The 27,640-nt window shown below is 39.0% G+C and overlaps 1 protein-coding gene across 2 annotated transcripts in view; it reads right to left on the bottom strand.

Annotated features, from left to right (window-relative positions):
• Positions 1 to 27,640, bottom strand: part of Ubr1 (ubiquitin protein ligase E3 component n-recognin 1) — a 123,580-nt gene that overhangs the window by 28,402 nt on the left and 67,538 nt on the right. Inside the window, exons 24-37 of one of the 2 annotated variants that reach the window (XM_029469902.1) lie at positions 26,434 to 26,482; positions 25,944 to 26,098; positions 22,918 to 23,017; positions 21,645 to 21,754; positions 19,981 to 20,067; positions 17,653 to 17,834; positions 14,485 to 14,690; positions 12,030 to 12,123; positions 11,289 to 11,438; positions 7,479 to 7,576; positions 6,089 to 6,179; positions 4,042 to 4,190; positions 3,052 to 3,107; positions 733 to 829 (exon numbers count right to left, since the gene is read on the bottom strand). In XM_029469902.1, the coding sequence (XP_029325762.1) occupies positions 733 to 829; positions 3,052 to 3,107; positions 4,042 to 4,190; positions 6,089 to 6,179; positions 7,479 to 7,576; positions 11,289 to 11,438; positions 12,030 to 12,123; positions 14,485 to 14,690; positions 17,653 to 17,834; positions 19,981 to 20,067; positions 21,645 to 21,754; positions 22,918 to 23,017; positions 25,944 to 26,098; positions 26,434 to 26,482 (1,624 nt within the window). Of the gene's footprint in view, positions 1 to 732; positions 830 to 3,051; positions 3,108 to 4,041; positions 4,191 to 6,088; positions 6,183 to 7,478; positions 7,577 to 11,288; positions 11,439 to 12,029; positions 12,124 to 14,484; positions 14,691 to 17,652; positions 17,835 to 19,980; positions 20,068 to 21,644; positions 21,755 to 22,917; positions 23,018 to 25,943; positions 26,099 to 26,433; positions 26,483 to 27,640 lie in introns of both variants that reach the window. The other variant, XM_021184371.2, reaches the window with a different exon arrangement.

Consider the following 27,640-nt stretch of genomic DNA (forward strand, 5'->3'; position numbering starts at 1 on the left):
GTCAGCCGACCCTGCGCCCTAGCTATCCCGGTGCTTTTCTGACCGGAAGAGGCTTGTGGCCCTATGTAGGCCGGATTTCCGATTTATCAACTCTTATATCAAATAAAGAAGACTCAAAACCACAAACAGACAGAAGAGACAAACAGGGCTACTGCATATTAACAAAATTATCAAGATGTAACAAGTATAAATTGAAGTTTGTTTGTTTATTTATTTTGGTGCATCAAGACAAAGTATCTCTGTTTAACAACCCTGGCTGACTTAGAAATTTCTTTGTAGACCAGGTTGGCCTCAAACTCACAGAGATCTGTCTGCCTCTGCCTCCTGAGTGCTGCCCAGCTCCAAAAGTATATAAAAAATAAAAAAATATATATTTATATATATTTATGCATGCTTTTGGAGACAGAGTCTCTCTGTGTAGCATTGACTGTCCTGGTACTCACTTTGCAAACCAGGCTGGCCTTGAACTCATCAAGATATGCCTGTCTATGCTTCCCAGGTGCTGGGATTAAAGGTTTATGCTATCACAGACTCAGACAAAAGTATTCATTTTAAAATTACAATCCTTAAAGGGTAGCTGTGCATCAGCTTCTTCGGCGAAGTCTGCTGTAGGGAATTAGTCTTCATCAGTGAGTGTTTGTAATCAGTACAGTATGTCATCTCCTAGATGAAATATACTGTCATAAAAGCAGACAGGTGAATTCTTACATAATAATTAAAAGAAGTCCCTACCTGACAGGAGCCGAACCAGATGTTTCTGTATCAGGACCTGAGGGCAGGTAGTCCTCTGTGCAACTGCAAACTGCATCAGCGCCTTCAGACCGTTATGCTAGATTGAGAGAAAGGTAAGACAGAATGATACAAGATGACAGTTAGGTCAGGATGATAAGTAACCAATCCTAGCCTACTATATACTAAGGCATTATATACTTTATCGAATACTCATAATATTTTACTTTTTGAGACAGGGTCTTTCTATGTATTCCTGGCTAGCCCTGGGACTGAGGAATCTTTCTGTGTCCTCCCAAATGCTGGCATTAAAAGGCCAGCACCACCACACCTAGCTACATTATTTTTAGTACTTAAAAAATGCTTTATAATTTCACTATACTTTTGAATTTTCCATTAAAAAGAAATGTTACCTATGAGCATTCCAGTTCTCAGCTTTGTTCTGTTTCCCAGATTCAATTTTTTTTAAAAAAGATTTGTTCATTTTTTATATGTAAGCATACTGTCGCTCTCTTCAGACACACCGGAAGAGGGAGAACAGTCAGTGCTCTTAACCACTGAGCCTCCAGACTTGCCCTTTTAAACATGGGGCTTTGAATCCTGTATAAACTTTATTTCTAGAAATTCTAAAATGATAGTAAGAAGCCATGGAACAACTAAAATACACATTCTTCTTCCCAGGAGCAGTGTGGGAACTACAGGGACACACACTGGACTGTGAGTTTCTTGTAGCCCCTGTCAGCAGACGAGGGAGGAGGGGATGCCTGGTAAGGCAGTGGACTGGGAGCTTCTGCAGGTGCCCAAACATAGCTAACTAAGTACATTTCATGATTCTGTGGGGATATGGGCAAGAAAGACTAAAGAGACAGGCAATAATAATTATTACTGGGGCTGGGGAGATGGCTCAGTGGTTAAGAGCACTGACTGCTCTTCCAAAGGTCCTGAGTTCAATTCCCAGCAACCACATGGTGGCTCACAACCATCTGCAATGTGATCCGATAGCCTCTTCTGGTGTGACTGAAGACAGCTACAGTGTACTCAAATATATAAAATCAATAAATCTTTAAAAAAATAATTATACTATTATAATAATATTGTTGTTATTATTAATGATGAGAATTTAGTCAAGTGCTAATTTTTTTCTGTGTATATGCACACACAAATGGAAATCAGAGATAACTTGCACAGGTAGTCTCTCCTTGCATATGTGTCCTGGATATTGAACTCAGATTATCAAGCTCGGTGGCAAGTGCATTTACCCACCAAGCAGTTCACAGACCACTGGGTTGCCCCCCCCCCCCTTTTGAAGCATGACTCCGCTTTACACGCCCATTTGGAACATGTACATTGAGGCCTCCATGAACGTATAGCTCAGGCTGACACACAGCCTCTGTTGCTTTGCTCAGCCTTGATTTTTTTTTTTTTTAATGTATGTATGTATGTGTACACTTGTATGCACATATACTGATTATTTTGGCCAATTTGACACAAGCTAGGGTCACTTGGCAAGAGGAAACCTAAATTGAGAAAATGTCCCCATTGGATTGACCTGTAGGTGGTTCCACTCCTGGGTAGGTGGTCCTGAGGCGTGTAAGAAAGCACAGTGAGCAAGCCATGGGGAGCATGGCAGTAAGCACTGCTCCTCCAGCCTGTGAAGTCCCGGCTTCCAGGTTTCTACATTGAGCTCCTGCCCTGACTTCCTTCCTGATGGAGTGCAGCTCTAGGCTGACATAAACCCTGTCCTCGCCAAACTGCTTTTGGTCACAGTGTTTTATCATAGCAATATAAACCTAACTAACACAGTGCATGTATGTTAGAGCACATGCAGAGGTCAGCGACAATGTGGGTCAGCGACAATGTGGGTCAATTTGTCCTTCTACAACGTATACTTTGGAGATCAAACTCAGTTCACTAGGCATCATGGCATGTGTCTTTACCCACTGAACCATCGACCCTGTCCTGAGTGTCTAGACTTTAACTCAGCATGACTACCTGTCTAGAGCAGAATCCATTAATATTCAATGTTAGCATTGTGAAGCATCAGTGAGGGGAAAATACAGGCTGTATCTGGTTTTAGGCTCAGCAATACAGGGGAGGGCAGGAAAGCAGTCAATAATGAGAAATTTGTGTGAATTACACTTACTACTGAAATGGAGAAAATTCTGTAAAGCATATAGCATTAACCATCATGTTTACTGAAACCAAGCTCTGCTGCTCTTTATAGAAGAGGGAACACAGATGTTTCAGTGACAAATAAGCTAAGGAATCCCCTTTCTAAAACAGTACCCCAGAAACGACTGAAATCTACTGGCATATGCATACCTGTCTATTTTGAAGTGCTCCAAATAGAGGTTTTCCTTCATCTCCCAACAGGTTTTCTTAAAAAAGAAAAACATAATAAATTCAAAAGTATTATACAATTTACTGTTTTACCTGTGGTTTGGTTTGGTTTGTTCTTCACTGTGGAGACCATGCTAACCTTAGTCTGAGTAAATGCACACCAGTGCATTGTCCTATACACATGCTGCGAGTCTAACACGTTTGTGAGTGGCACCTAAAATCTACCCTGAGACTGAAGCAAGAAACCTTCGGGGAAGAAAGTGTACACATGTTACTCAATCCAAATTATGACACACCATAGTATTCCAGAAAGGGGTTTAGTGATGAAAATGTAGATTTCATAAAAACTGTGACCAAAAAAAAATGTATTGAAGGGAAATCTAAACTTGCTTGGATAAAGATGATGTGAAAGAGACACACTACTGTCTATGTAATGACACCACCCACTTATAAACTTCAGTGCTTCTTGCCTACTTTGCCAATCCCTGGGAAACTTCCAATATGGCAAAGCATCTGACACGTTAACAGTCAGACCTAGTTCTGCCAAATCTTTCTCTCTTGGCCACCTCATACTTCCTCTTCCAGTAAATTTTGTTTGTGACTTTGGTTGGTTCTATTTTCTTTTTTCTCTCAAAGTATAAAATAACTGTCCTGTAAAGTCCTGAGCTGACTCTTCATTTGCATTTGTTCTTGATCTAGTATTGTAAGAGTGCCACTGTTTGACCACAGTGCTTAAGGCTAGCCTTCAAAATACTAGCCAATAGCATAGAGCTACTACAGTAGGTGAAAAAGATATAAATATTAAAAATTCTCAGGCCACACCAATACACTGAAACAGTAACAGTCCTCAAACACTGCAAACTCTTCCAAGCCATCAACAGTGGAGCAAACATGTTCTGTTCAATCAATGTGAATTCTGTCTCATTGACTCCTCGCAAGCATCTTTGACTTCATTTCTTGAAGAGGTTTTACCGATTGCCTGGATGGTGAACGCACACGTGCTCCAGGTCATCATGGGCACTCGTGGGTCTAGTTCATCAGGAGGCACTTTCAGGCCGATTCTGTAAATTGTTGTGGCAAAGAGAATGACCATTTCCTTGATACTATGTGAATATTTCACCCTAAAAATAAAGTAAGAAGAAATTTGTACAGTGAGTTAGAAAAAAGGGCTACTTTCTGAGAAGCCTCATTAGGTCATAAAGCAACAGGAACAATGAATTCCTTTTGACATTAAGTGCATTAGTTTCTTTTGTCACTGCTGTGACCAAATATTGACAAAAAACAACTTAAGGCAGGAAGGGCTTAGGCTCATGATGTCAAGAGATACAGTTCATCATGGAGGGAAGCCTTGCAAGAGGAGGCCATCACGGCTGGGACAGCAGGAGCGTGAAGCTGCCTGGTCACGTGTGTGTGTGTGTGGGGGGGGAGGGCTCTTTTTTTCCCTTGCTCTTCAGTCCAGTCACCCAGCCATGGCATGCTAATAGCCACATGGTCCATGTATTCCATGTGGACTCCCTCCCTCAATTAATCCTCTAGAAAAAACCTCACTGGGGTGGGAAAGATGGCTCAGAAGTTAAGAGTACTGGATGCTCTATCAGAGGATCAGTTTGAATCCCAGCACTCACATGGAGGCTAACAACCCTCCATAATTCCAGTTCCAGGGGACCTAATGCCCTCTCTTCAAGCCTCTACAGGCACTAGGCACACAAGTGATACACAGTCAGAAATGAAGACAAAACACTCACACATATAAAATATAAAATAAATCCTTTTTTAAAAAGCCCACACACAGACAGACAGATCCAAGTATGTTTCATTAAGGTAATATTCTTTTTTTTTTTTTTTTTTTGGTTTTTTTGAGACCGGGTTTCTCTGTGTAGCCCTGGCTGTCCTNGAACTCACTCTGTAGACCAGGCTGGCCTCGAACTCAGAAATCTGCCTGCCTCTGCCTCCCAAGTGCTGGGATTAAAGGCGTGCGCCACCACTGCCCGGCAAGGTAATATTCTTAATCCAATCTAGTTGACTATTAAATTAAACATCAAAATAACCCAAGTGTCAAACTAGGGTTAGAACCTCTATAGATTTATTGATTAAAAAAAAAATAGGGAAAACCAAACTGTATCCTAAAGGTAGAAAACTCTTACAAAATGGCACTGGTCCATATAACTGTACAGCTAAAGACACAGTAATGAACACAGCTGGAAGAGTCCAGGCCCAAACTAAGGCAAGATTGAAAAGAAAAATAAAGTTCAAAGGAAGAAGATCTCATCTACATGTTTTGGTACTCTGAAAAGGTAGAAAAGTATTTCTGCATTGAAGTGTGTGAGTGTGAGTGTGAGTGTGAGTGTGTGTGTGTGTGTGTGTGTGTTCAAAGTATCTTTTATAACTTTGAGGTAGATTAGGGCACTTTCAATTGTACATGAAATACAAAGTGAGGGTAAAGTGACATAAATTTCTTTCAGAAAGTCACAGGCAAACAAAATGTGAAGTGACGTCTTTACATTCTGATCCTCTTGTAGCTTTGGTTGTTGTTTGTTTTGTCAAAACTAATCATGGAAAGGCAGGGTGTACGGTGCAGCCTCTTCCTAGTCACTTCAGGTGGCTCAGAGGAGAAGCATGTCTCCTCTGAACTCTAATGTCTGGGTTTGTTCCCCGGAGTGTTTCCTCCAGCTTCTATCAGAGTGCCAGGGAACGGGACTCCTGCCTTCCAAAACACACACATATATTTAAACACACACACACACACACACACACACACACACACCAGTAACATTTTTTAAAAAAGAATCTCAAACCATCTAATTTTACTAAGTAAAACTTTAGGGAGAAAAGGTTAGCTCCAATTTTTATTTTTACAAGCTTTTTTTTTTTTTAGGCAGGGTCTCACTATGTAGTCCTGCCTGGCCTGAGACTCACTACACAGATCAGGCTGACCTCAAACTCAGAGATCCACCTGCCTCTGCTTGTCGTGCCACGACACTGCACAAACTCAAATTCTTCTAACTCTTCAGATACTTACGAAGACTGAACTCCAAAACTCAGGATGGAATGAAACTCAAAAGTCGAATCCCCCATTCCTTGATTAAACAAGACAGGAACTGCTGGGGCTTCTCCTTAGAAATTACATGGAAAAAAGAGATAAAAACCACGACTAAGTTTAGTCTAACAAACAGCTATCTAGCTGTTTAAACCATACAAAATCCCTTTAGAAATGTTAGTGAGCAGTAACTAACCTGCCCGATTTCCCTGCTTAGGTGACACTGAAATGATGTTCTTTTTGCACATCAATCTCTCAGATACGGGTTTTTCTTTAAAGACATCATACAGTGCAGCTGAGGTGGCTCGTGTGCAGTCCAGAAGACAACCTACAGGACTTGGGTCTCTCCTGCCACCAGGCAAGGTCCTCAAGCTAATTTTTAGAGCAGGCCGTGGTGGCACCTGTGTAAAGTCCCAGCCAGGGGGAAGATGAGGCAGGAGAACCGTGTAAGCCCAGGAGCTGGAGTGCAGCCTGGCCAGGACTGCAAGGATCCTTCTTAAACAGACAAAGCCAAACAATACAAACTGGACTTTGCCTTCATTTATTGATTTATAACCTAATAAAGACACTTCTTCAACAGTATCCTATGCACATGGTAGAGTGTATGTGCGTGTGCGTGTGTGCATGTGTGTACACAGGCTCAGGAGCCCATGTATATGCGTGAGGAGCCAGAGAAGAACATAAAGCCTTACCACTTTCCACCTTAGTTTTACAGACAGGACCTCTCATTGAACCTGGGATCATGGATTTGGCCATCAGACCCTTAGGCTCTATCCATCCCTTCCCTCAGCCCCCAGTATTTATGTAAGTGCTGGGGACCCAGACTCGGACCCTCACACACACACAGCAGGACCTCACCCACTGACTCATGTCCCTTGCCCCTTGTCACTAGGTATTTTAAGTGATCTTTAATTTTATTTTTTCTAAGCCCACCTCCCAGCAACATTTGTCACTCAGCTTTAATACATTTTTATTAATATTAAGACAGAACATTATATACTATTCTGTTTTCCATTATGGAAAATGATTGAACTAAGTAAACCAATAGCCAAAAAGTCTTGGACTCAAAATCTCTATTTCCTGATACTTAACAAATCTGTACTTTTAAATCATGTTTTAGCGTAATAATTACTTGTAAAAAAATTAAATATTTAGGGGGCTATAGAGATGGCTCAGACCTAACTCACAACTTTTTTAATTTTAGTTCCAGAGATCCAATGTCTTCCTTGAGCCTCTAAGGGCACTAAACTTGTAAAGTGTTCAACAGACATACATGTGAGCAAAACACTCAGAAACATACAATTAAATTTTTAAAAATTTAAACATTCAGAAACAATTTTCAAATGTCTGGTACAGACAGATTCCCACAAACCTTTAGCATGCTTTATATTATAACCCGATATTCTGGCAAGGACAGTCTGTATCCACCGGGCCAAGGTCAAAAGTTGAGCAAGAGCCTCCGCATTCTCACTACAAAAAAGTGATATTCAGAAATGGTCAGTTCAGTTGGTACAAAGACATCTACAGGGGTAAACTTGTTGGGTCTTTCCTTGGATATATTAAATATTAATGGACATATTAAAAACATCAGCTGTGTGGTTTGTTTTTTAAGCCTAGCTCTATGAGTGGCAGAGTTCAGGACCAGACTGGTCTACACAGAGAAACCCTGTCTTAAAAAAAAAAAAAAAATCACCAAATTCTGCTGAGTGTGGAGGCACAACCTTTAATCCCAGCATTTAGAAGGCAGAGGCAGGCAGGTTTCTATGGGTTTGAGGCCAGCCTGGTCTACATAATGAGTACCAGGCCAACCAGAGATATGTAGTAAGACCTTGTCTCAAAAAAAATTAAAACATCATTTCTTCATTTTAATAATATTCTAGGTCATAAATATGTGTCTAAAAATGTAGTTGGTACAATGACTAAGACATAACTGTCCATCCATGACTGAGAAGTGGTCAAATACCAGTACATGGAAACTCCACCATGGCTGCTCATCACTGCTGGGTGACATCACTGACATCGATCACTTCTTTCTACCTCTCTCCGCTAACCTCCTGGAAGTCCTGCCATAGCTCCTGTGAACTACAAAGGCCTGTAATCGGTCATTCCCCTTCCCCGTCTTAATTACTTAGGGTTTTGAGTAGGTCTCTCTCTGTAGGCCTGGCTGTTCTGGGTCTCATTCACCCTGTACACCTGGCTGGACTTGACCTCTGCCTCATAAGTGTTGGGATTAAAGGTGTCAGGGTTCCTTCTGCTTCTGTTCTATGGATTTGCCATATAACAATCAGAAGGATCTTCTAAAACTATAAATCAGATTTCCTTATCCCTCTTGAAAACAGACCAGTGGTTTTCTACCGTACACAGAGGAAACAGTTCATCCCTTTTCCCTTAGCTCTCTGCTATCCCCATCCAGGCACACTGCCTGCTTGCTAAGCCTAGAACATGATGACCACGCTTGTACCTTGGGGCCTTTGTTCTTAATGTTACCTGTTCTAAGCCTATCTTCCTCTGGAGAAAGCAACTGTTCCTCCCTCACTCAGATCTCTACTCAAATGTCATTCTCTCAGAAACAAGCTGTCTGAAGTCTGTCTACAGTGTCAGGCACTGGCTAGCCTCTAGTAGTTCCTTGGTATTTCTCATGGCTCAGCAGCTCATACTGTGACTGTAAGTCTCTCCTTCATGTAATGTACACTCCATAAAATAAGAATTCATTAAAAGGGCAGTTTTTTACATTAAAAAAAAACCAAACAAACCATTTATTGCAGCCAGGCAGTGGGTGGAGCAGGCCTTTAATCCCAACACTTGAAAGGCAGAAGCAAGAGGATCTCTATGAGTTCGAGGTCAGCCTGGTCTACAGACTGAGTTCCAAATCAGCCAGGACTACACAGAAAAAAAAAGTGTCTTGAAAAACAAAACAAACAAACAAACAAAGATTTATTTATTTATATATGTATAGGGTACTTTGTTCCATGTACATCTGTACACCAGGAGAGGATCCTCTCGAACTATAGTCATAGCTGGGTGTGAGCTGCCACATAGATGCTGGGAACTGAACTCAGGACCCAGCCAGTGTTCTTAATCACTGAGCTACCTAATCCCTGAAGGGGCAGTCTTAAAGTAAAATATAAAATGAACTGTGCTGAATTTGAATATCTAGCATAAATTTGACCTAAGAAATATTTTTGATTCTCAAAAGTGAAAGTATATTATGACTTAGGGAAAAAAATTAACATGTTTTAGGGAAAAAATCCTGCATGTATATGAAGTACATGTTTGTGTAACTGCAGGTGTGTGTGTGTGCCACGGTACACGTGCAGACATCAGAGACAAACCTTCAGTAGTGGTTCTTCCCTACCGACTTGCTTCAGATGATTTTGTTGCTGCTTGCTGGTACACACATGGGGCTAGTTGGCCCAAAACCTCCAGACTTTCTCCTACTTTAGCTTCCCATCTCCACATAGGAGGACAGGGGTGACAGCTTTTCCATGAGTCCTGGAGATCTGAGCTCAGGTCCTTCTACTTATACAGTACGCATTTTAACCAGCTGAAGCACCTCTCTGGACCAGTTTTACAATTTTGATAATTTTTTAAAAGATATATTTCTTAAAAAAATAAAAAAGATTTTTAAAAAAATTTTTATTTTATGTACATTGGTGTTTTGACTGCATGACTGTCTCTGTGAGGGTGTGCTACTCTTGAGAAGGACCTGAGTGTGTTCTTGGTATCTACAATTCACAACTCCCTACAACACGGGCTCCAGGGAATACAACACTCTCTTCTGGGCATTGAAGGCAGCGTCACTCACATATGCCCACTCCCCCAACACATACATAATCGAAAATAAAAACAAATCATATCAATATAAAACTTAGTTGAAAAAATAAATTGCTACTTATTTAGAAAGCAATTATATTTTTAAGTATCTTTATTTGGGGGAATCACTTTGTAAAAAAACAAAAACAAAAACAAAAACCTTATGTGAGCTAACAAGAAATTGGAAGAAGCTGGACATGGTAGTATGTGCCTAAAATCTCAGCCATCAGGAAGAGAATCACAAGCTAAAGGTTACCTAGACTGCACAGCAAAACCTTGTCTCAAACAACCAAAACCAACCAAATTAAAAAAAAAACTTCTCCCCACACTCAGTAAGTTAGAAGTGAGGTCTAGGTTCAAATCCTGAATCTCTCTTGGACCAAGCAAAAACCACTTACGGTGGTTACCCAATTTTCTATGCTGAAATGGAAATAATAGTACAAACGTTAGTAGACAAGTGTGGCAAGTGCATGGTAGACTGTCTAAGCTTATCGAGGATTCAGTAAGTGAAGGGCTAATCTTCTTGACACATCCTTGTTTGTATATGGTGCACTGCATGTCCAAATATGATAAGAAGTTCCAATGACATGGACTAGTGAGATAAGTGACCGCTTCTTGGCTGCATTTGCCAATCCCCCGACTTGCACATACTGTCATTGCACACTGCTGTCCTGTAGAGCTGGGCCTCACACATGCTAGGGAATCACTCTACCACCGAGTGACAACATCCCCAGCCAAGGGGACTTCTTCCAGTACTGGATTTTCATTACAAATTGCTGATTTTATAATAAATTAAAGAATAACTTTTGTTTATTTGACAAAGGGACCACTATGCAGCCATTGTTAGCCTGTAACTTGCTATGTAGACTAGGCTGACCTCAAACTCAGAGATATTCCAGTCTGAGACTCCTAAGTACTGGGTTTGTACCATCATACCTGGCTAAAATAATGATTTTGTTATCAAGCAGAAAAATTAAAATGTGGAAATATATAATGAAATGTTCTACTTATTAAAACTAGTAGATGTCCGTTAAACTGCAATAACAGTAAGAATGTGAAACATTTTAAAATTTACATGCTCACAATTTATTCAACAATGTGATAAATGTAATAATTTACTTATTTTTATCATTAATCTTTTGTACAGATCTCCAATAGAACTTTGGGGTTCTACTGCTTCAATGGTGGATTGAAAAGGCATAACACATTGCGTTAAGTAAATGAAAATCCTAGTGCTTTTCAACACCAAACACCAGGCTTTCGTCTCATTTGAGCTTCAGAATGAGAGTGGTATGGATCTGTAATCTCTGAAAGGAGGGAAAAGGAAGTGAGAGCTTTGAGGACAGTAGGAACAAAGATTACAACACACCTGTTGATCTTCTGTGGCTGCAAAGGGATGATGGGGATGACAGTGTTGCAGAGAGACTTGCAGAGCGGGCACAGGTACTCGCCGCTCTCCAGGTCAAACAGGTCCACGTGAATGCGCTGCTGCGAGCTCAGCTGCACAGCTTCAAAATACCTGCAAAATTCAAAGATGCGGGCCCATTTATGATAGCTCACGTGGCTTCCATCTATTCTCAGGAAAAGGTTCGAGAATTTTGGACTTACTATCTTTAAAACTTATCACAAAAATACATGTTATAATTATAAAAGAAACAGGCTGCCCACTTGGGGGTGTAAATAAACTGGGAAATACATTATGGCAGATACAAATCTGAAAGACTTTGTTGAGTCCTCTAACTTGTCCCCTGCCTCGGCAGCAAGTGGCCATGCCTAGGGACACCCGACAATCATCTATACCACTGAGGTCTTCAATGGACAATTATGTTTTTAATCTAAGTAAGCTATAAAAAAAATTCATCAGAAATTACATTTTTAAAAATTTTTATCTTTTCTCAAGATACTTAATATTTCTGGTTTCTTTTTATTTCTAATTATAGTTAAACAGAAATATAATTAGTATCATGAAAACAGGATTAGTAATGAAAATTGCTTTAATTATTCAACAAGAAAAACAGAAAGAAGACATGAGAAAACATGCCTTTTGTGGTGTGTAGTGAATGTCAAAGTTCTTAGTCTCTTTCAAGAACATGTCAGAGGGACAACTTACTTCTGCCAGCACACTGCATGCATTACATGACCACAGCTTCCTGTATAAGTTCCATGTGCCAAGTCTGGATCCATGAAAAGAGGGTCCAGTGTTTCTGGTTCAGAAAGACACAAATAAGAGGTATGTACTTAAGTTTTCTAAAGTGTTAGCAGGTGGGAGTGGAAAAAGAGTTTTCAGGTCTAAAATGCTAAAATTTTATTTCTTAGGAATGTCCAAGTATAACAATATGGAAGCAGGATATATATTCCTAATAATAAGAAAAAAAAGAGGAGGAAAGCAGCAAGACCATCGGGTTAGAGATGCCATCCTGTGGATTGACAGCTCTATATTCGTTTACCCTGCCGTTCTGAACAGCAGGCTCAAGTTGTGTGGTACTGGCTGTGGAGATGCTTTCCTATTTTTCGTTTTTCTTTTTTAATGCATATTAGTACATTGTAGCTGTCTTCAGACCCACCAGAAGAGGGCATCCGATCTCATATCAGATGGTTGTGAGCCACCACGTGGTTGCTGGGATTTGAACTCAGGACCTCTGGAAGAGCAGTCAGTGCTCTTACCCGCTGAGCCCCTTTTCTATTTTTAAAGAACAAATTTGCCTTCATAATTTTAAGGAATAATTTAAATACACGACAACTTATAAAGAAGATTTATTTATTTATTTATTTATTTTTAAATCACATTTCTTTTATCTTTTTTTTAAAAAGGATTTATTTATTCTTATATGAAAGCACACTGTAGTTGTCTCCAGAAGCACCAGAAGAGGGCGTCAGATCTCATTATGGGTGGTTGTGAGCCACCATGTGGTTTCTGGGATTTGAACTCAGAACCTTTGGAAGAGCAGTCAGTGCTCTTACCCGCTGAGCCATCTCACCAGCCCCCAGAAGTTTTATTTTTATATGAGTGTTTGCCAGCCTATATGTCTGTGTGTGCTGGTGCCCAAGACGGTCAGATCCTGGGGAATTAGAGTTGCAGACAGTTGTGAGCCACCATACAGAAGCTAAGTTCTCCGCAAGAGCACCAACTGCTCCTAACTTCTGAACCATCCCACCAGCCACCATAAATGACAATTTTAAGATGGGGAAAAAAAAAAACCCAAAATCACAAAGCATGAACTTTAAATTATGCTATTACTGCATCACTCATGGCCTGAGGTCAGTCACCACCTGCGTGCTCAGCTTTTCATTCATATGATGACATCTAATGCACAATGCTGTTGTGAGCAATGAGTACGCAAATATGCACAGCATTGACTCAGTGACAGGAACATGTTAAGTATTAATAAATGTTAGCTTATTATCATCATCATTACTTCCAGGGAATTTAAAATATAAAGCAGCTAACTTCGGGTAAGTATAGTGTATTATGTAATTAATACTCGATGAAGAAATGTTTAATATAAATCTAATCATAAGGCGAAGAGATAAGTTCACAGTGAGAGGCACTGGATAAAATTATTAGTTTCAACTCATTAAACTGGTTATTATCTTGAAAAAAAGAGACAAGAGATTACTCTACATTAAAACTACTAAAATAAACTTTTATTTTGCTTTATTTGTGAGACATTGTCTCACTGTGTAGCTTAGGCTGGTCTTGAACTCACTATGTAGTCCAGGCTAACCTCTGCATCATGGCAATCTTCCTAACTTAGCTCTCTATGTGCTGGGATTACAGGCCCAGTTAAGAGAAACTTCAGTCAAGCAGTATGTGAAATATGTTTAGATCTTTATTTAAAAAATAGGCTTTCCTACTGAAGATATTTTGGGAACAGCTATAGAAATAAAGATTATATGTGTGTGTGTGTGTGTGTGTGTGTGTATACATACATATACATATATATACATATATACATAATACATATATGTATATACATATATACACATATACACACACATATATAAAATATTATTGAATTATTAACTTCCTTAAGTATGGTAATGGTATGGTAAGTATATAGACTGTCCTCCATTTTGGGAAATGCATTCAGAAATACCTAGGGATGAAGTGTTACGAGGTCTGCAAACTACTTTCAAATGATTTGCAAGACAAAAATAAGCCAAAAATGCTGGGCAGTGGTGGTGCTTATCTTTAATCCCAGCACTTGGGAGGCAGAGGCAGGTGGATTTCTGAGTTCGAGGCCAGCCTGGTCTACAGAGTGAGTTCCAGGACAGCCAGGGCTACACAGAGAAACCCTGTCTTAGGGAGAAAAAAAAAAAAAGCCAAAATGAGATCGGTTGAGCAACTGACCGAGGACTAACAAAAATCAAAACAACTACAGAACAGTCAAGAGGTTGATGTGACATGTTAAGAACCTAATCTATTCCACATATAGATGTATTATTTAACCAAATGGGATTTACATACAAACTCACTGCTAAACCTCTTTCAGAATTTACTTTTATTCTAATTACATAGGCAGGAGAAGAAATGGCTGAAAGTAGACTGACTGAGCGATACATACCCCCTAAGTGGTCCACAGGCTTCCCTCTGTGCTGGGTTAGGGCGGTGGATTTCTGCACACATGCTGACAATACCATGGCGTTATTTTCTAGTTTCACCTCTTGTTCTTCTTGGCAGAGGATGCACGTCAGCACCTCCTTTTCTGTAACAGCCGGGCCCCGTTTAGGGCCCAGAGCAATTCTCGAGGCCTCACTGACTGCTGAGGTGCTATCAGAAGAAACAACAGAAATGAGAACACAGGTTTTGGTCCCTGTCCTTACATTTTAGTAGATTTAAAGTTAGTAAATATAAATAAAAATTATATTTAGCAATATTACCTTTAAAATCTACCCTGAACCTTCTGGCTTTAAACAGTTAATTTTATAACTAGAAAATTCAGTTTGTTCTAAGTGCACAAAGAAATACGATATATGTTGTGATTCTATTTAATTTACTATATTAACAAAAGTAGGGCCATTTCTCTTTTTCTGAATAATAGGTAGTTCACATATCAAAGAAATTCTGGAAAATATAGAAAATATTAAGAAAATAAAAATCATTGTATTCTGCAACTTAACCACTAATAATATTGCTTATTTTTTTCTTAGTTTCCTTTCTATTTATAATACACATTTTGTTCAAAGAATGCCACGCTATGCACAGACTTAATCTCTTAGATGCTGCCTTACTGTTCACACCATCGTTAATTCTGTTGAGTTATTTGAACTGGTTGCCTAGGGCTACTGCACCATAACACGTTTATCCAATCCCTTTTATTAGGCATTTAGTCTTCAGTTTCTAGTTTAGTAGATGTTAAAATTACAAAAACTTAAACCTTAACAAAGTTTAATGCTATAGCAATTAAATCTTATGATATACAATATACTGGATAATAAAATACAAATAAAAGCAAGAATTAATAATAGTTTGATTATGATGCTAGGCACCGCTTCACAGGTTTGGTTTTATTTTTTCACTCAATCCTTATAATAAACATGAGGTAGATATAATTACCTCCACTTTCCCAGAGGGAGAAACTGAGACCTAGAGATGTTAAGAGATAGATCAAGGAACTCATCATTTGTATGTAGTAGGACCAAAATTTAACTAACCCAAGGGACCTGGCTTCAGAGGTTATGTGCTTCACCATTCTGCAAAACTATACAAAAAGCTCCCTGAAATATGGTGCATCATTCGATGAACTATAAATGACTCAAATGCTCATCAGTGTGGGCTAACACGATATAGAACATTTTACAGTTTTCAAGGGTACGGCTCAGCTGTAACATCAGAGATATAATAAGTATACATCACTTATGCAAACAAAACAAAAGGCTGAATAACAATACCACGTCATTTTGAGATTACATATTTGCATGTGATAGTATAATAAAATTCTGACATATATACATGGACCCTTCTTTATTTTTAGACAAAGTCTCACATATGTGCAGCTTAGGCTAGTCTCCAACTCACTGTAGCTCAGACTAGCCTTGAACTTTCTTTTTTTTTTTAATTTTTAATATTTTTATTACATATTTTCCTCAGTTACATTTCCAATGCTATCCCAAAAGTCCCCCATAGCGCCCCCCACTTCCCTACCCACCCATTCCCATTCTTTTGGCCCTGGCATTCCCCTATATTGGGGCATATAAAGTTTGCAAGAGCCTTGAACTTTCAACCTTAATGAGGTTAAAAAACCTCTTGAATGCAGAGCTAGCTATACACATAAAACTTATAACCACAGAAGGCAGAAAAGGATATAGGACTCGGTCAAGTATTCAAAGGAATTTTAGCTTTAGCTCTACCGTTTGATTTTCAAAATGAAAATATAGTAATATAACTGTAATCAAAATAGTGAATAGAAAAGGCATTAAGATAAAAAAAATTAATACTTAAGATATTGAGAATCTGCCTTTATTACTATATATTACTATATGTTATATATACACTGAAATATAAATATATAATATATATATTATATATATGCAAAAATAATAACGCATTTGTCAAAAGACAAAATGTAAAAAGTCAGTAAACAACTTTATATGAGTTGATCCTTGCACTAACTAGTAACCAGAAAATGTTTACATTTTAGTTTATGGTGCCTCATGTGTGTGAGCAAGCACTGTACCACTGACCTTCACTCTTAGCCCATACAATTTCATCTCATGAGAATGAAGCATGTTCATACACTACTAGTATGAACTAGTAGAAAATGACAGAGTCACCCAGAAATGCAATGTGGATGACCTGCCAGAGTTTGAACTTAGCCAAGAGGTGCACACTCTTGATCCCAGCACTCGGAGGCAGAGGCAAACTGATCTCTGTGAGTCCATCTGGTCTACATAGTTAGTTCCAGGACAACCAAGGCTACATAGTGAGACTAAATGTATGGGACTGAAGAGATAGCTCAGGGGTTAATCCACTGACTGCTCTTCTAGAGGACCTGGGTTTGATTCCAAGCCGCAACATGACAACTCACAACCATTTGCAACCCTAGTTCCATGAGATCTGGTGCCCTCTCTTGCTTCTGTGAGCATCAAGTACATATGTGGTACATAAACATATATACATGTAAAACGCCCATACATATAAAATAAAAGCAAATAAATCTTCCCTGTCTCGAAAAACAAACAAACAAAAGAAATAAATCTCAAAAAAAAATTAAAGAACTAAATATAAAAGAAAAGACTAATGTTGGTGTGGTGAGTGATCCCTGTCATTTCACACTTGGGAGACTGAGGCAGAATTGTTACAAGTTCAAGACCATCAGGGACAGGGATAGGAAGACCCTGTCTCAAGCAAGTAGACAAAAGAAAAGCTAGTATAAATCACATCTACTAGGTGATCAATTTACTTTCAGTTTTTAATAATAGTAGTTCATTTTTCCTAGGAACGAAATAACAATGCATAAAAATGATGGGTTAGGTTCTGTTTTTGCTGTTCCCATCTTAATAATGATCTTGGAAGAATGCTTGTTTCTTTTTTTCCTATAAAGTTCTGGCCGGGCGTGGTGGCGCACACCTTTAATCCCAGCACTCGGGAGGCAGAGGCAGGCGGATTTCTGAGTTCGAGGCCAGCCTGGTCTACAGAGTGAGTTCTAGGACAGCCAGGGCTACACAGAGAAACCCTGTCTCGAAACACCCCCCCCCCCAAAGAAAAAGTTCTGAACTATCTTTTGTTTTACCTCTCTTCCTCCATAATGGAGTCTTCCTTCCCTGTTACTTCTGACGTATTGTCATACATGAGTTTGTGGGTTTCAATGAAGTTTTTCTGTAAGGCAGACATCTGGGCCATGATCTTCTGGCGATGCAGCCTAGCGGCCTCAGCTTTTCTCTTCCGTTCTGCCTTTTCTTTATCATGAGTAATCTGAATGGTAAGTAACACCAAAATTAGACAGGATCTCCTGTTAAAAATTCATGTCCAGATTAAATATCCTCTATTTGATGCAGCAGTTACCATATCTGATAAGGTAGACTTCAAACAAAAAGCCATTAAGACAGATAAAGAGGGCTACTACATATTAATAAAAGAAAAATCCATCAAGTAGATATAATATGTGGGGTGTGGGGTGCATGCCTTTAATCCCAGCACTGGGAAGCAGGGGGCAGGCAGATCTCTGAGTTCTAGACCAGTTTGGTCTACAGAGTTTCAGCACAGTCAATGCTATAGAAAGAAACAGGGAAATGTTTACACACACACCCCCTAAAATATGTAACATTTATTAATGCTTATATACTAAATATTAGAGTCCCAAGTTTCGTAAACAAGCATAGAAGGCATAAAATATCTAGGTCATGTTACAGTAATAGTGCAGGACTTCAATACTCAGTCCTTACATCTAAATAGGTCTTTCAGACTAAAAATAACTAAAGAAATCTCTTATGGAGCTGAAATGCACCACAAGTCAAATGAAACTGTCTCCAAAATTGATCACACCATGGCTACAAATCAATACTTAAAAAATATTTTAAAAATTAATTCATTGTTTGGTTAGTTTTTGTTATTTTGGTTTTTGAAACAGAGTTTCAGTGTGCAGCCCTGGCTGTCCTGGAACTCACTCTGTAGACCAGGCTGGCCTTGGACTCACAGAGACCCCCGTTCTCTGCCTAGACTGTGATCCGCTACCACCACCCAGCAGAATCAATTCTTTACATCAGACCACAATGGAATAAACGCAGAAGCAACAAGAAAAACTACAGACACTAGAAAAGTACTTGGAAAGTGAACAATACACTTTTGAATTAACAATGACCAGAGAAGAAATTTTAAAATTCCTATAGTTAAGTAAAAATGAGATCTCCCAGAACCTTTAAAGAACAGTCATGACAGTCCTAAGAGCAAAGTTTATAGCTATAAATTCTCATGTTAAAAAAAAAAAATAGAAAAAACCTTGAGAGATCTTAAATAAACAACCTAGTGACGCAGCTCATGGCTCTATAAAAACCAACACTAAGCTAATCCCACACCCAGGAGGTGGGGAGACATTATAAAGATTAGAGAAGAGATTAATGAAATAGGGGCTAAATTAACAATGTATAAAATTAACTAAACAAAGACTTGGTTCTTTAAAAAACCCTGACAAATCCTTAGCCAACGTGACATAGGAAAAATGTTAAAACAAAGTTAGAATAAAAGGGCGTTATATAACAGACTCCAGTGAAATCCAGAACATTATTATAGAATAATTTGAAAATTTATATACAGAGAAGCTAGAAAACCTAGAAGGAATGGCTAAATTTCCACATGCATATGACCTACCAAATTAAAACCAGAAGATAAAAATAACATAAGAGATTTATTACAAGTACTAAAGATTTCGTCCAGGCCTTTCACATGTGAGGCAAATGCTCTATGGTACACTAATTTAAGTAAAAAGCATTTTCTTTTAGAAAGAGCAGTTAATAACCTCAAGTAAGAATATTCTAATCATTAGGATGGATGTGATGGTGCCCGCCTTTAATTCCAGCATTGGGAAGCAGAGGCAAATGGATCTCGGTTGGTTTAAGGTCAGCCTGGTCTACATAGCAAGTTCCAGAACAGTCAGAGTTACATAGAGAGACCCTGTCTCAAAGAACAAATAAACAAAAAAGAATATTCTAATAATTAAATACTGGCTAATTAATTCAATATTGAAAAACATTGTTCAAAACATTATGGAAAATCATGACATCTAATTATCTAATTTCACTGAATCTAAGATGTACTATTATTTTATACTTCCTAAGAGATGAATACTATTGACTAAATTATGAAATGCCATTGACTGAGACATGTCCTATTTTTAGAAATGAAAGCATTTTAAAATTAGTAAGGTATTTCTAACAGAGTTCACAGGACATCAAGTTCCTCTAATTTTGTAAAATATGTACATTATGCTGTTAAGTACAGTACAGAAGCACTGGAATAAAAGAACAAAAAGCCCATATTTTGCTACAAACAGTTTCTCCTAAAGAAGAAAAGTGACTCGTATTCAAAGACAGAGATGAGTGCAACATTGTTACAGTGCTGTTACCTCCTCACTTTTAATGCACTCCAGTCCTGAAGTGGTTGCCACAACTAAACAAGATTTTTCTCTTAATCGCTTCACTGTGTCAAACATCTGTGAAAATGGATGAAACATTAAGTTTGGTTAGACTGACTGGGAAGACAGATTTTTTTTTTAATCACTAATCTGATTCAGCCATCTTGTCTCGAAATGCCTTTGAGGTAAGTTACTTAGATGTATTAGAAAAACAAAATTTAAAAAGTGACCCTGTCTGTGACCGTGCTGTTGTTGGCCAAGGAGCCACCAGCTGAGTTTAATTACATCTGCTGCTCTGAGAACAACTGTTTGTCTGGGGTTAGGGTGCAGCACAGATTATTTTTAAATGTAAATGGGAACTCTAACTTCCAAATGCTTTTCTGACTTGGCCTTCTAAATAACTGGGACTATAAAGCACACCACTAAAGGCAGTTTAAAGTCCATTCTTATCCATGTCTTCATAACAAAGATACCCCATCTTGTTCTGACCATCGAAGGGAGCAGTCTGGCCCCAGCTATCCCTTACGTCCCACCTCCCTTAGGTTCCAGTGATGCTGGCCTTGCTCTCGCACTGCAGTGTCCTCTCCTTGGACTACTCTTCTATGTGTTAAAGTACTGGCTCTAGAGTGATCCAGGTCTCTGCTCTCACTTCAGCTTCTGACAAAACCCTTCCGTATTATTCAAGGGAACCTTCTCTCATCCCATTGGATTATCCTGATGAATATTTTAAAATTGTCTGTGTTTCAACGATGGCGCATGATCCACGAAAGCAAGCATTTTGTGCTGCCTGGGATCTTGAATTCATCATGGCACACTGTAATTACTCAGTAAATGTAACTGATAATGACATAAATGAACCTTATTATTAAAATAAACGCCAGAGAAACAGAAAAAAATTGAATTACTACCATGAAAAAAACCACAGAGTTGTAATAATTGATAGTAATTGACTACAAAGGAGGAGAGAACAGTGGCTGAATTCTAGCAGCAAATAGATTTTTATATACAGTTTGGAATTACATAAGTATGTATAATTAAATAATGATAATAAATGACTGGCAATACTTGGATTTTTTTCTTTTTGAAATTATACTTTCATTATTTCTTCTTTCCCACCTCCAAACCTTCCTATATACTCATCTTTTGATCTTTTTCAAATTCAAGGCCTCATTTTGTTATATGCATATATGTATATACATACATATCCCTTAATATAACCTGCTCAGTCGCATTTCATTACTTACATGTACTTTTTTATATGCTTACTGTGTCATACTGTAAATATTTAGAAATTAATTTATGATTCTGGGGATTAACTCAAGGACTCACACATGCTAAACACACATCCTACCACTGATTTCTACTCGCAGCCCCGACACTATTCTTATCATTATAATTTGAGAGTATGCTTTTTCTACTTACAAAAGTAAGACAGTATGCAAAGTTCACCAGTAGCAATCTCATATACCTAGTATTTATTTACTTAGTTTATTGATGCATCGAGGTCACATCAAATAACAAACTATGTAGGTTTACATGAATATATTCTGTGGTATTCAAGTAAGGATGAATCACTTAATGGTGCGTTTATCAAAATATCTTCTTAATGTTAAGCAACACACAACTCATTAGACCAGTTTACATTTGTGATATACCTGGAGTATCCATGTTATCATGTCCTTCTGGCCTTCTAATTGGGGGATTCCTTTGAGTTTTTCCAAGAGCATTTGTATATTCTGAGCATTCATGGATGAACTTCCCAATCCTTTTTCAAAATACAAAATTGTATTAAAAGAAGATTATGTTCATAATTATGTACTACTTAACTTCTTAGTGCTTATCATTCACACGATGATTGAGGCTTGCCAGTCAGTACCTTCTCTAGCCCAATTTTTCAAAGAAAGAATCTGCGATCACATGCAATACTGAGTTACGAATAGGTGAATTATTAAGAACTAAAGGATAGCATGAGAAAAACTCCCATTATTTTAAGTCTCTCTGCACTTGCACTAAGCAAGAGCTACTCCTACTACCCCTCTCTTGCCTTTCCTCTCTCTGCTCACTGTCTACACAAAGAACACGATGAGAAGAGCTACTGCAGGGATGCTGAAGTGGGGAGGTTATCTCTGTATACAGAGAAGGCTTCAGTAACCTACAAAATTAGTATAAAGAGAAATGTGATACTTTGCTTGCAACTATTGGTTTTGCAATTAATGTTTCAGGAATTTGCTTTGAACAAGACTATCTTACCTTAAGAGCATTCTAATCTAAACCTATCCTATTTTTCAAAATTAGAAAAAAATATACAAAAAGAAACTTTCAGACACACTTCTCTCCATTCATATTACAATCACGCCCAAGAATGGAAGATCATGCAGTTAAGAAAAATGAGTATACTGGAAAATATTAGTTAAAAACTAAACATGCTAGGCACATAAATCATTTAAGGGCTGTAGTGGTTTGAATAGGTCTGGCCCCCACAGACTCAGGGATGTGAATATATGTCCATAGGGAGTGGCTCTATCAGGAAGTGAGGCTTTGTTGGCATAGATGTGGAGGAAGTGTGTCACTGTGGAGATGGGTTGTGAGGTATCATATATGCTCATGTACCTAGTGTGGTACACAGTCCTCCTGCTGCCTGAGGATCAGCTCCTTCTCCAGCCCCACGCTGCCTGCATCCTGCCATGCTTTCCACCATGACAGTAATGGACTAAGCCTTTGAACCTCTAAGCCAGCCCCAATTAAAGGTTTGCCTTTATAAGAGCTGCCATGGTCATGGTGTCTGTTCGCAGCAACAAAACCCTAACTATAAGACAAAGGGCTTTTTAAATTTTAAGGACTGACAGATAAAAACTGTTTAGGGTCCAAACTTCCAATTACAAACTAGCAATAAGCCAGGAGCTTCCTGAGAACGATGCTTTAGCGTACTTGAAGCCTTATGGTAAAAGTCAAAAGCCACTTCCTCTTCAGGAGCTTTCTGAAGCTGCTGCTTCTCTTCCAGCAAGCCCAGTGCCAATATATGGAACGCCTGAAAAAGGGAGAAGAAGGGTCTTTGAAGTGCATCTTCTTTCCCAAAAGAAAGAAAACGATAACCCAACATGGACAAAGCTTATAGACAAAGATAACTGAAAGAGTACCCATTTCAAATGAAGGAGGTATAGTTTAAGGTGACTTAAAGACTGTTACTTACACAGTGACAAACATTTGGAGTTTACTATAACTACACAGCTGCCCAAAGAGTTTCGGAAGCAGTTACATGTTACTACAGTGGTGATAAAGGGACATAAACTAGTTTTACATTTAAAACAAATCATTGTCATCAGTCAAAAATGTAAAGGAGCAGATTGTATACCAGGAACTGGTATGGCAAATACACTCATTTATGTAAGCAAAAATATTTGTACAAGGATGTTCGCTGTAAACCAGGTGTAGCACACATCTGTAATCTCATGTACTTGGAAGCTGAGGGGGGAGGATAACCTAAGCCCACAAAATCAAGACCAGCCTGAGCAATGTAAAGAGAACCTGTCACAAGCAAACAAGCTAACTAACCATGATCAGTGCTCATCTAAGTGTTTTCCTTTATAACAAAACCCTAAAATCAAACCCAATGTCTACTAATAAAAGTTAAACGTATAATAGTATTCCTACATATGAGATATACATATAACCAAGAATGACAAGACCTTTATGTGCTCATGTTGGAATAGTTTCCAGGGTTTATAAAACATTGGCAGCACTTACGAGAAAAGGACACTGGGAACTGTGGGGAAATTTTTAACTGGAGTTCAAATAAATCTCTACAATACTGAATATAGTCCTGCAAGTATTTATCACTGAGATACAAAAAGAGCATGAACCTACAGACCAATAGTAACCAACAGGGGAGAGGGATAGAGATTGTTCAGTTAAACAGGTATTAAATAAATATATAATTATAGCTGCCATAAAATAGCAGGATTAAGTAATTTATTAATTAGCTGTACCAAGAAGCCAGGTATGGTTGCTCATATATATACTCTCAGCCCTCAAGATACTGAGGCAGAAGGATTGCCACAAGTTTAAGGTTAGCCTAGGCATAAGGAGTTTTAGTCTACATTGTGCTATACAACCCTGCTTCAAAAATAAATAACAGATAGATAGATAGATAGATAGATAGATAGATAGATGATAGATAGATAGATAGATAGATAGATAGATAGATAGATAGATAGATAGAACAAAGAGAGCTGCAAGTGTGGCTTAGTGGCAGAGTTCCTGTCTAGCATATACATGCTCCTGGGTTCACTCACCAGCACCGTGAAAACCAAACCAAACAAAATAAATATACGCCTATAAAAACATGATGCACTGGGTGGTGGTGACACATGCCTTTAATCCTAACACTCAGGAGGCAGAGACTGGTGGATCTCTGTGAGTTCAAGGCCAGCCTGGTCTACAGAGCAAGTTCCAGGACAGCCAGGCTATACAAAGAAACCCTGTTTCAAAGAAAAGAAAAACAAAAAACAAAACAAAAATACCATGTTGCAATGTGTTATAGACTTATCACTAACATGAGGAGACTTTGGTTTTGTTTGTTTCCTTTTTCTTTGTTCTAACTTGGAGAAGGAGCCAAGATATGTTGGAAAATTTTTAACTGGAATTCAAATAAAAAGAGTTAGTAGTACCTAAAATAGCATAGGAATAGATTACACGCTCATCAATCAAATGGATTCTACTTCTAGCATCTTTGCAGTTAATGCAATCAATAAGAGGCTTGCCAGGAATACAGTTACCTTTAATCACTATAATGTGCTCCAATTACATAAGTACAGGGTACATCATAATTAAATTTCTACAAAATCTCAACCACAAGTATTACAAAAGGAAATAAGGACAGATGACATTCTGTAGGTCTTAATCTTGTCTGCACTCCCTGGTTTACCAGAGCACACACCATCTTTAAAAACCAGGTATTCGCCGGGCGTGGTGGCGCATGCCTTTAATCCCAGCACTCGGGAGGCAGAGGCAGGTGGATTTCTGAGTTCGAGGCCAGCCTGGTCTACAGAGTGAGTTCCAGGACAGCCAAGGCTACACAGAGAAACCCTGTCTCGAAAAACCAAAAAAAAAAAAAAAAAAAACCAAAAAACAAAAAAACCAGGTATTCTGCTATCTTCATCTGCAGCATCTCTCAAGAAGGGAGAGGGCAGCCTTAGCCATGATTACCATGCCATTCTTCCCAGCCAGTCAGGGCTGAACAGCAGGGGAGGGCAGAGTGGGGCAGAGAGTGGAAGGATAGGAGAGCAGAACTAGGAAGGCCGGGGAGAGAGGGAATCCTGCCCCTGCTTTCTGCCAGAATCGCTGTTAGAAAAGGAGAAGGAAGAGCAGGGATGCCTTCCATGCTTGTGCATCTTTTCATGAGCTTTCTTTACTTTCCTCTCCATCACAATTCCTGGGTCTACCATGACCAAAGCCAGAGAATTCACAAAGCAGGGTGGGGTAGAGACATGCCTGATACAGATGTGGCCCAGGATAAGGAGGCCAACCTGGCAAGGAAGCTGGGGAACATCCAGAGGGAAAGATACAATGGACAGGTATAAACAGGCAAGACTGAGAACTCTAGGGCACATTCAGATTTGGCCCTGGCTGACCAGCAGTGGGATTCTACGTATTCAGATGTTTGTCCAAGCTTTTCCAAGACCACTTACTTGATTAATCCTTCCCAGGCTTGGCTCTCACTTCCTGGTTATCCCTACTCTATGCACTTTTTTTGAGTCTTTTAAAACATGAATAGTTCCCAAGGATAGAGATGCTAAAAACATGAGAATGTATCATGAAAGAAACTTGGGCCACAGATAAACTAATGATTCCTAAGTACTATTTTTTCTGACATGGTTCTGACTGACATTAATCCAAGGATTGTTTTTCAGATTCCACAAAGAACTCAAACCCTGCAGGTGAGCAGGTGAGCATACCATCTGCAGCATCCCTTCTGTCCACAGATTAGACTCCGTGTCCACTGCCCGCTCAAAGATGGTCCTGAGGATGTACATCATAACATCGCAGCTGAGCAGGTTGACTACTTTGCTGAAAGCAGGGCAGAACTCCGGAGGAGGTGGCGGCGGCAATGCTGTTGGGGAAACAGAATAGATGGGCAGGTACTACCCTAACATACTAAATTGTAAATATGAAAAGTCCAAGTTTAAATGCAAAAGAACATGATTTTTTTTTCTGCTTCAAAGCACTGAAAACATCAATGTAAAGGGAAATATAAACTGCTCGACCAGTCTCCCAAAATAAATTCCATTTGTTGACAATTTAAAAGGTTCTCACTCATGTTGGCCACATCTTAATAAATAAATGAAAAGAGGCTCTTTTATATTTCCTTTAGCTGCCCCCTTCAAATCAACAAAACACTCACAAAAAAATAGGCAAAATTAAGTCAGTTCAGAATCTCAATTTTACCTTCATCTTTATTTTCTTGTTTTCTCCTTTTCTTCTGCATATGTTCAGCCTATTTAAGAAAAAGAAAAAAGAAAAAGTAAAAACTATTATGACACACATTGCTTAAAAAGAACAAGACCAGTAAAACACTGTTTGAAAAAATATAAATATTGACCTACCTACTAAATAATAGCATATCTTATATGCTAATTTAAAATATATTCAAAATATTACTTTGACTAGAAACCAAATAGTTGTCTTAGAGAAGGCACCACAAGATGAGTGAATGAGAATTCAGAACTTAGCCTCTGTTCTTTTAGTCAGAAAGGCTTCCTAGCTTCTATCTAGTACAAGAACCTACATGATGATGTGTAACTTTTATCTGTATTTGTATTTATATTTCATTAATTTTATTAAATAAAAGCTCCTGTGTTAGACCCCGTTCCTGTGAGAAAGCAGCAGACAGCCTGTACAAAGGGCAGCAGCATCTCGCTCAGCCCCATGTCTGCCTTCAGATCATCATGAAGAGGGAGCCATGGTAGAGTATAGATAGCATTTCCACAATGGCAGCTAGCAAGCAAGACCATGCTGGTAATAACCAACTTACTCCTTCCCACACTTTTGTAAATTATTCAACTTAAGCAAAGGTCAACAAAACCAGCCATCACCAAAACCAAGTGATCACTTATCATTCTTCTAAGACCAACAGACACTATGTGCCAATCACTGTTGTAAAAGATAAGAATGATAAAAGAAAGTAAGAGAATGAGAGAGAGGGAGGGGGAGAGAGAGAGAGAGAAAGAGAAAGAGAGAGAGAGAGAGAGAGAGAGAGAGAGAAGAGAGGAGAGAAGAGAGAGAGAGAAGAGAGGAGAGAAGGGAGAGAGGGGAGAGAGGGGAGAGAGATGGGAGACGGGAGAGAGGGGGGATAGAGGGGAGAGAGAGAGGAGAGAGAGAGGAGAGGAGGGGAGGGGAGGGGAGAGGAGGGGAGGAGAGAGAGAGAGAGAGAGAGAGAGAGAGAGAGAGAGAGAGAGAAAGAGAAGAGAGGAGAGAAGGGAGAGAGGGGAGAGAGATGGGAGACAGAGGGGAGAGAGGGGGGAGAGAGGGGAGAGAGAGGGGAGAGAGAGAGGAGAGAGAGAGAGAAGGGGAGGGGAGGGGAGAGGAGAGAGAGAAAGAGAGAGAGAGAGAGAAAGAGAAGAGAGGAGAGAAGGGAGAGAGGGGAGAGAGGGGA

The sequence above is a fragment of the Mus caroli genome, chromosome 2, assembly GCF_900094665.2.
Source record: "Mus caroli chromosome 2, CAROLI_EIJ_v1.1, whole genome shotgun sequence".
NCBI classification, from domain to species: domain Eukaryota; kingdom Metazoa; phylum Chordata; class Mammalia; order Rodentia; family Muridae; genus Mus; species Mus caroli.